The sequence below is a fragment of the Ammodytes marinus genome, assembly GCF_949987685.1.
Source record: "Ammodytes marinus genome assembly, chromosome: 14".
Lineage (NCBI taxonomy): Eukaryota > Metazoa > Chordata > Actinopteri > Uranoscopiformes > Ammodytidae > Ammodytes > Ammodytes marinus.
In genome coordinates this window covers 22,509,509-22,519,311 of record NC_137218.1, presented here as the reverse complement: position 1 = coordinate 22,519,311, position 9,803 = coordinate 22,509,509, and the positions used below count along the sequence as shown (strand labels likewise).

General features: G+C 42.1%; 2 protein-coding genes across 2 annotated transcripts; both read right to left on the bottom strand.

The window, feature by feature from the left end:
* Positions 1–1,815: 1,815 nt before the first annotated feature.
* On the bottom strand, positions 1,816–3,363 carry LOC307260853 (polyubiquitin-B). Its single transcript, XM_080041202.1, has 2 exons — positions 3,307–3,363; positions 1,816–2,566 (listed from the first exon to the last, which is right to left on the bottom strand). Exon 2 carries the CDS (start codon positions 2,556–2,558, stop codon positions 1,869–1,871), a length of 690 nt encoding a protein of 229 aa, XP_079897328.1. The 5' UTR covers positions 2,559–2,566; positions 3,307–3,363; the 3' UTR covers positions 1,816–1,868.
* A 2,825-nt stretch (positions 3,364–6,188) lies between these two features.
* On the bottom strand, positions 6,189–8,973 carry LOC307260848 (polyubiquitin-C). The gene is made up of 2 exons (XM_080041197.1): positions 8,902–8,973; positions 6,189–8,189 (listed from the first exon to the last, which is right to left on the bottom strand). The coding sequence occupies exon 2, from the start codon at positions 8,179–8,181 to the stop codon at positions 6,352–6,354; it is 1,830 nt and encodes a 609-aa protein (XP_079897323.1). The 5' UTR covers positions 8,182–8,189; positions 8,902–8,973; the 3' UTR covers positions 6,189–6,351.
* Positions 8,974–9,803: the final 830 nt, after the last annotated feature.

Below are 9,803 nucleotides of genomic sequence, written 5' to 3'. Positions count from 1 at the left end.
TAAGGATGGGCAGGCAGATCCGATCATGTGATACAGTATAGCCTATACCCACATGCTATAATAAACTACATGCTATTACTGTGTAGTAGCCTATTATATATCCCATATTTCTTAACTTTATATTGTCCAAATAAATAATAGCCAACTTGGGGAAAAAAATCTCAGTTTAGCGTAGAATTAAACAGATATTTAGAATTTAAGTCAGCATTTACAAATGTGGAGAAAAAACGTTCTTCTTGTGGCCCCCTCTGCAACAGTAGCCTACAATGCTGACTTCTGCTACAGCAACGTCCCCCCCAAACTTAAATGACTGTATTGAACACCATGTCCGTAAGGTAACGCACCTACAGTAGGCCTACTTTGCCTAAGTAGGGCTACCCCATACAACCCTACTTCAAAAATACTGAACTATCCCTTTAAAGGCTGTATTTTTAGTCCTGGGAAATGCACCTGTTGGAAAATGAAGAAAAATAACTAGACTATAGTATACATAAATAAATAGCCTACATTGTCTCCTCATAACTTGTTTTATGGAAATGCCTGCCTTCCCTTGTTGGCATCAAGGCTGGGGAGTCCAACAGACTCAACAAGCTGGTGAGGAAGGACAGCTCTGTTGTGGGACTTGAACTAGATAGTCTGGAGGTGTTGTTGGAGAGGAGGATAAGGGACAAATTCAAGTCCATCCTGGGTACCCCCCCCCCCCCCCCACCCCCACCCCCCATGCTGAGCTGTGGCAGATAGGGAGCACCTTCAGCCACAGATTTATTTTCCCCAGGTGTAAGACGGAGCACTTTAGGTGCTCCTTTGTGCCGGCAGTCATTAGACTGTTCAACAGTGCCTGATGTCTGTGTATGTATGTGTATACATATACAGTGCCTTGCAAAAGTATTCATACCCCTTGAAATTTTCGACATTTAGTCACGTTATATTTAATTTATTGGGATTTTATGTGACCAACACACAGTGGCGCATAATTGTGAAGTGGAATGAAAATGAAATATGGTAATATGGCACGTTCACAGTAGGAACACTGACTTTTCAGATAACAAAACTTTCTCTTTGTGAATCAGTAATACTTGTGTGGTTCTTTCTCCGAGGTACCGTGCATGACGACCTGTCACTCAATTTAGATGCAAAATCATGACCAAGGATGGCCTGGGTATCTGCAGCTGCTTTGGACCATGATAACCTGTTAGTTTTAAAGGGGCCCTGTTAAGACTAGATTTGTACAGTTGGAAAGGATATGTTTAACTGCAATTCCATAGGAACTGCAGGTTGAAGAACTAGCAGTGAGCTAGTGACCTCTAGTGGTTTTCATGTTACATTTCATTCCCCATGCATGTAAGAATTTATTATACTATGGTAAGAATACTTTGATTTGGAGCTTCTAACAAGGACTCAGAGTCCAATCAAATGGTGTCATGGTGTTTGAACCTGGGATGCTAAATTGGACACTGAAACTTTTTCTCATGATGTGCTTTATGAGGAAATGAGTCAGCAATAACAATACGCTTATATGGGATTGTTACAAAGAACAAAATCAATGTTATATGGTTAACTTTTCAGAGTAAAACCCACTATTACGGGACTTTTTACATAAGGCCATGTTTTCGCATTTGACAGTAGGTGTAGCCATGGTTTAATTAGCCAAGTTATTTGAGTAATAAGCTCAGCCAAACCTTTTAGTTAGTTGTAGTTCATTTCTCTATCAAACCCATACAGAATAATTCTAAATGTAAGTGGTGACTGTAAACCAATCAACTTTACAGTGTTCCTTTTCTAGATGTAGAGTATGTGCACAAAAAGGGGGAAACATAATTTTATCTCATTTTATTATTCATGTAAATCAAGTAAAATCTTGGAATAATTTACTGCCCTCCCCTCAGACGCAGGACAAGATGGAGGGTGGACTCCTTCTGGATGTTGTAGTCGGATAGGGTGCGGCCATCTTCCAACTGCTTGCCAGCAAAGATCAGCCTCTGCTGATCTGGGGGAATGCCTTCCTTATCTTGGATCTTGGCCTTGACGTTCTCAATGGTGTCGCTGGGCTCCACCTCCAGGGTGATGGTCTTGCCAGTGAGGGTCTTCACAAAGATCTGCATGCCTCCCCTCAGACGCAGGACAAGGTGGAGAGTGGACTCCTTCTGGATGTTGTAGTCGGAGAGGGTGCGGCCATCTTCAAGCTGCTTGCCAGCAAAGATCAGCCTCTGCTGGTCTGGGGGAATGCCTTCCTTATCCTGGATCTTGGCCTTGACGTTCTCAATGGTGTCGCTGGGCTCCACCTCCAGGGTGATGGTCTTGCCAGTGAGGGTCTTGACGAAGATCTGCATGCCTCCCCTCAGTCGCAGGACAAGGTGGAGGGTGGACTCCTTCTGGATGTTGTAGTCGGAGAGAGTGCGGCCATCTTCAAGCTGCTTGCCAGCAAAGATCAGCCTCTGCTGGTCTGGGGGAATGCCTTCCTTATCCTGGATCTTGGCCTTGACATTCTCGATGGTGTCGCTAGGCTCGACCTCAAGGGTGATGGTCTTGCCAGTGAGGGTTTTCACAAAGATCTGCATGTTTGCGTCTGTAAAAAATGTAATTCACAAATGACCACACACTTTAATGGTATAAGCTCTAAAGCAAATATTACAGAGTATGCTCTGCAGATAAACTAAGAAGGTGTCATAAATTAAACCAGCCTTCCATAAAGGACTGCATTGACCATTTTAAATACAAGATCTATTACAACATTTTACAATTCAATAAGTGACTTCTCCTGTCAGAGGAATAAATTTTGATTTTGCTTTACACAGCCACCATTATTTGAGTCGTAATTTATTATACCGTCTTACCACGAGCGATACAAGTGAGCTAAATCCTACTGTAGCACATGAACATACTGGTAGGAGGCCGGTGATTCCAGCACAAGCGCCATTTTAAAATAAGCTATTGTTGTTTGCCATCGTTTTGTTCAGCTAACGTTACCAGCAAATGGACGGGGCAGCTAGAAATAATGTACCATTGTTACTAGTTACAGCTAGCAAATATTTGTCACGTTATAGTTCAATATGACGGTTATTACTTAAACATAGCTAGTTATTCCTAACGTAGGTTAACCAAGTTACATCCATTTAAGAAAACGTCCCTTTGAGGTGGTTAGCTAGCTTTTAGTCATTGTTTACGAAGAGGTTATCTAGCACCTAAAAGGGGGAGAAAACGACACCTTTTAAATGTATGGAAGTTGTAAAATAATGAAAGAAATGTAGCCGAAAACCTGAAATATTACTGTTGACATTTTTAAACGAAACGAAAACATGTACTTACAGTATATTCCAATAGAGGCCCTTCGTACACCGGTGACACCTCCTTCTGACTGCAGTTGCCAGGGGGACAGGCGTATTTATACTGCAGACGCTTCACAGAGTGATATTCATCCGCGATCAAAACATGTTCCCTATTTCTAGCATAGTTTACTAGCATAGGCTACTTTACCATTCATGGTTTAGACATTGATTAAACTTTGGTACATTTAGTTGGATTATTTTGCATGCAAAAATAAAAAAAATAACTGGGCGGAGGAAATACCCCTGTGACAGATACCGTGAGCGTGTTGCAAATGATGAGGCTATGAGGTAATGTGTAAATATATTTTATTCCAATTCCAGTACAAATACAGAATTAAAACCAGAATATAATCGATACAATGATTGGATCGTTCTACAATAGGCTATATTTAACAAGCTTAATCTTTAACATGTTTTAGCATGTTTGTGATGCACAATCCATGTATTCAGGGTAAGAAAGTAAGCAGTCTGATGTTGACAATTATAAATATAATGGGGTAGTCCAACATAATATAGGCCTACGTTTTATCACCGTTTGAACTATTGTCTGTAGAGTAGCCTATAGGACTACTACCCTATGAAATATGGCTACTGTTAATGTTAGCTAGCCTATATTTTAGAAAGTAATAGCATGTTTCATGTATCCTCAGTCAAATACTATCCTACTCATGATGCACAAACTGAAAGCAGATTGTCAGATCAGCAGTGCAATGGAAAAAAGATGCCTAGGGGGGACTACAGTTGATGATGCTAGATTATCTTGATACATTATTGAGCCAGTTTAGTTTTGGATTAGATTGGTTAACCACAGTAGGCCTACTGCAATCCCTGGGCTATCCAAAATCCACACCACTTTCCTAATTTACCTGATACTGTAGTGTCATATCTGACCTCGGTTTCCTGTAGGTTCTAATACCCGAGGTGTCACTCTATGCACAAATGTCCTCTCACACATGTATTCATATTAATCTGCAATCTGCACATTGAAGGACAGACATTCTTCGTTTGAATTTTCTACCACCAGTTCTGGCTGATGTCTTGATGTTTTCCTGGCCTTTTACAAATAATGTGTGATTGTTTAAGCCATGGCCATGTATGTCCATATACGGTAAGAGACATTTGGCTCCAGGACTCAAGACAATTTATGTTTGTCTAATACGAATTATGCTGCAGATCTTATATCGTCAGTAATACAAAAGTGTCCCCAATTCTCTCTTGGAGCACTCATGCAAACGCTGCCAACTGTTTCAGTCTAGGACAAATAACTGCTAAATGTATTAGTGTGAGTGCTGGACGCTTTGCGCAGATGAAAGGTAAAAAGGCGACTATACTGTTACCCAGTAGGCTAGGTCTACTTTTGTTCAGAAAATCTCAGAGCTCCTCGTTTTATTAATTCAGAAGCTTGTCAAAGTTATTTCCTTTCCCCTTTCAGTTATAGCAGCGCCGCGGTCTAATCACCCGTTCTTAAATTATCTTTTTCTGATTGTTTGATTTTATTTTCTATCTCGAATACAATCTCAATTTTGGACACATGCCTAAACGTTCAAAACTTCTCGTTTGTTTACCCCTCGCACCCCCATCTTTGCTTCTAACATGTCAACTTATTCCTTGACAATAGATGGCGCCACACCCCCATTGATAAAAATCCCTTCTACCTTCCTAATGTTTTGCAGCCTCACAAGCTGGTTTAAAAAAATACTGCAGTAGAGCAGTTCATTCAATTATTTACCCTCCAGAAAAATCCCACATAGACCATTTAACGTCTGCTATGATGTGCTGGCCTTTGGCAGCATCTTGCTAACCCCATTTGCCATTAAAGGCCTACTTCACCAATTTGAATATGAAGGTGTATTGAATTCTGAGATCCTATGTAGTATAAATGTGCAAAAAAAATTAAAATCGGTTCATCCTAGCCTGAGAAAAGGCAGAAAGAGTGTTTTTTAACCCTATATTTCTCTTTCTCGTGACATCACAGAAAGAGAAATATAGGGTTAAAAAAGAACTTACTTTGTAAATATTACTGTGATGTCTTTTACTGTGACATCACAGTAATATTTACAAAGTAAGTTTTATTTTAACCCTATATTTCTCTTTCTGTGATGTCACGAGAAAGAGAAATATAGGGTTAAAAAAAACACTCTGTCTGCCTTTTCTCAGGCTAGGATGAACCGATTTCAATTTTCTTTGCACGTTTATACTACATAGGATCTCAGAATTCAATACACCTTCATATTCAAACCGGTGAAGTAGGCCTTTAACTACTTTGAGATACATCACCAGGAATTAAATATTTACGATTTATATACCTTTTTTCCCTTTCTCCTTCCAAGAAGATTTTTTGTAATACCTTTTTAGGCATTAAGCTCCTGACCTACACAAACGTTTTCGATGGGGGAAATGACAGAATTGTACAGCTGTTCATACTTTACAGACCTGCAGGAAACCTTCAGCAGCTCCATTTTATTGGAGAGCAGTATCACTATTATTCAGAACTTGACAGAACTCAGGAATATTATATTTAATATTAGACACAATCTCCACCCGAAATGCTGCTCACAGCAATTTAGTCATACAATTACGGCTTCAAATAATTTAAACCTTTAGCTCCAACCCAAGTTATATATTAAGAATAAGCCATTTATTAAAAAAAATCAGTTTGTAGTCAAAACATGAGCTTTAACCAATTCAATTAGTTAATGTTAACCAGTTTAAGTTTGAATATGTAAACCTTTAAGTTAATCTTTACTATACATATACATATTACTGTGTGGATAAGGTAAAAAGGGTTTTATCCAGTTCACTTCAGTGCCGGTGATATCATGGATCAGAACAGTGCATTTTCAAATGAAAACAACCAAAGAGTTAAGTTTAAACATTTATTAAGTGATGTGCATTAAACTTTTGGTCACGTTACGGTAACATCTTTGTCATGTGTAACAACTTTATTTTAGAGCATGTATAGCATGTCATACATAGCACATTTACGTGAGGGAAAAAGGTTAAGAACATGGAATTATGAATGACTTTACTGCCCTCCCCTCAGACGCAGGACAAGATGGAGGGTGGACTCCTTTTGGATGTTGTAGTCAGAGAGAGTGCGGCCATCTTCAAGCTGCTTGCCAGCAAAGATCAGCCTCTGCTGGTCTGGGGGAATGCCTTCCTTATCCTGGATCTTGGCCTTGACGTTCTCGATGGTGTCACTGGGCTCCACCTCCAGGGTGATGGTCTTGCCAGTAAGGGTCTTGACGAAGATCTGCATGCCTCCCCTCAGACGCAGGACAAGATGGAGGGTGGACTCCTTCTGGATGTTGTAGTCGGATAGGGTGCGGCCATCTTCCAGCTGCTTGCCAGCAAAGATCAGCCTCTGCTGGTCTGGGGGAATGCCTTCCTTATCCTGGATCTTGGCCTTGACGTTCTCAATGGTGTCGCTGGGCTCCACCTCCAGAGTGATGGTCTTGCCAGTGAGGGTCTTGACGAAGATCTGCATGCCTCCCCTCAGACGCAGGACAAGATGGAGGGTGGACTCCTTCTGGATGTTGTAGTCGGATAGGGTGCGGCCATCTTCCAGCTGCTTGCCAGCAAAGATCAGCCTCTGCTGGTCTGGGGGAATGCCTTCCTTATCCTGGATCTTGGCCTTGACGTTCTCAATGGTGTCGCTGGGCTCCACCTCCAGAGTGATGGTCTTGCCAGTGAGGGTCTTGACAAAGATCTGCATGCCTCCCCTCAGACGCAGGACAAGATGGAGGGTGGACTCCTTCTGGATGTTGTAGTCGGATAGGGTGCGGCCATCTTCCAGCTGCTTGCCAGCAAAGATCAGCCTCTGCTGATCTGGGGGAATGCCTTCCTTATCTTGGATCTTGGCCTTGACGTTCTCAATGGTGTCGCTGGGCTCCACCTCCAGGGTGATGGTCTTGCCAGTGAGGGTCTTCACAAAGATCTGCATGCCTCCCCTCAGACGCAGGACAAGATGGAGGGTGGACTCCTTCTGGATGTTGTAGTCGGATAGGGTGCGGCCATCTTCCAGCTGCTTGCCAGCAAAGATCAGCCTCTGCTGATCTGGGGGAATGCCTTCCTTATCTTGGATCTTGGCCTTGACGTTCTCAATGGTGTCGCTGGGCTCCACCTCCAGGGTGATGGTCTTGCCAGTGAGGGTCTTCACAAAGATCTGCATGCCTCCCCTCAGACGCAGGACAAGATGGAGGGTGGACTCCTTCTGGATGTTGTAGTCAGAGAGGGTGCGGCCATCTTCAAGCTGCTTGCCAGCAAAGATCAGCCTCTGCTGATCTGGGGGAATGCCTTCCTTATCTTGGATCTTGGCCTTGACGTTCTCAATGGTGTCGCTGGGCTCCACCTCCAGGGTGATGGTCTTGCCAGTGAGGGTCTTGACGAAGATCTGCATGCCTCCCCTCAGACGCAGGACAAGGTGGAGGGTGGACTCCTTCTGGATGTTGTAGTCGGAGAGGGTGCGGCCATCTTCAAGCTGCTTGCCAGCAAAGATCAGCCTCTGCTGATCTGGGGGAATGCCTTCCTTATCCTGGATCTTGGCCTTGACATTCTCAATTGTGTCGCTGGGCTCCACCTCCAGGGTGATGGTCTTGCCAGTGAGGGTCTTCACAAAGATCTGCATGCCTCCCCTCAGACGCAGGACAAGGTGGAGGGTGGACTCCTTCTGGATGTTGTAGTCGGAGAGGGTGCGGCCATCTTCAAGTTGCTTGCCAGCAAAGATCAGCCTCTGCTGATCTGGGGGAATGCCTTCCTTATCCTGGATCTTGGCCTTGACATTCTCAATTGTGTCACTTGGTTCGACCTCAAGGGTGATGGTCTTGCCAGTGAGTGTTTTCACAAAGATCTGCATGTTTGCACCTATTAAGAAAAGGAGGAAACAAATAGATTTGTTAAATCAGGACAAACAAATATACTAATGAATATATGAGTTTAAATAAATTATTATAAGTTAATATCTCATCTACAAACATTGCAAGTGCTTATTCAACCTGTAAAAAAAAAAGGGTTGGCTAAAATTTTAGTTAAAAGTATTTTTTTATTAAAGTAAAGCCTAAACTATTTAAATTAAGCTAACTTATGAAAGCGATGGAGAGCGTTAATGTTCATCTCCGTACTCTGGGGTGTTGTTTACACAGTTTATGCTCAAGCAGCCATTCCAGTCCGAGCGCCATTTTGAGATAGGGCCCTTCTTTGTTCAGCTGACGTTTCTAGCTAATGGACGATACTGGAAATGTCGAGTCACTGCTAAAGCTAACATTAGCCAATACTGCGCCACAGTTTCGTCGACAAATATCAGGAAACCGGTGAGAATGAAACTCGGAAGCGATCTGAATGAAGCTAAAACAGTTTTATATAACAGCCTCTCAGTTTAACTTCAAGCTTTATCACCAATTTGAGACAGATGGTATTGTTAACGTTTGCTATACAAAAAATAAAAAATAAATAAAAAAATCAGCGACGCCGTAAAACCATGGCACTGGTCAGCAAACACGCAACTGAACAGGTCAGTTGTAGAAATAGTTCAAACATGATGCTAATATAGATTGACAAAAGTGGAAAATACACTTACTTTAATGAAACGCAGATAATATCTTCTATTTGGCTCGATAGTGATTGCTTTTCCTTCTTCTGTAGTTGCAGTATACTGCAGTAGAGAGACCCACACTGGTTTATATACCGGGGTATGCATACGTCATCTGACAGTATCCGTCCGCATTTGGAAAAAGTAGTTCACTTTGTGAAGCGCACTATTTCAGTGTATATAACTTAATGTCACCTCATAATTAAAATAAGAATAAAAATAATAGTAATACTTGTGCTCATAAATACAATAAAACGTCAACATTTCAGCCCGAAAGTGTTATTTCGACATATCCTTCGCGGCGGACTAATATCTTAATAGTTTGGCTCCAGAATATTCTAGAACCACCATAGCAACAGGGACCTTCCCCGGGCATCTGATTGGACTGCACAAGTGTTTGTTTGACAAGCGATTGGTTGCTGTGTGACAGTACGTAATGTACGTTGACTACGTTTCGTTTATGACACTGATTTCTTCAAGTATTATACAACACCTAGATAATCGAAAGCAACCTTGTATAACACGTCCATAAGTGCAACCCTAAGCTATGGCAGTTTAGCCTGGGTATATGTATTAACCATACGAACTTTACCCATGACCACTGGGTCTATAATACGTAGCCTTGGCTATTTCTACCAGGCTACATGTTGACTAGGCATGTAGCCTATAATGTGACAGACACTTGAGGGTGCAGCCCTTTCAAATATGTTCATAGTGCAGCCAGACTCTTTGTTGAACTCTATGAAACGTGGCGGCTAACAGATGGAAATGTGCTTTGCGAACATACGTGCTACCAGCTGTTCTGATAGCAGGAGAAAGTATTGGGGGCAAAGAGGGAAGACAAGGTGGCTAACTGACCTCCTTTACCCACCTTCTTTTTTTAATCACTT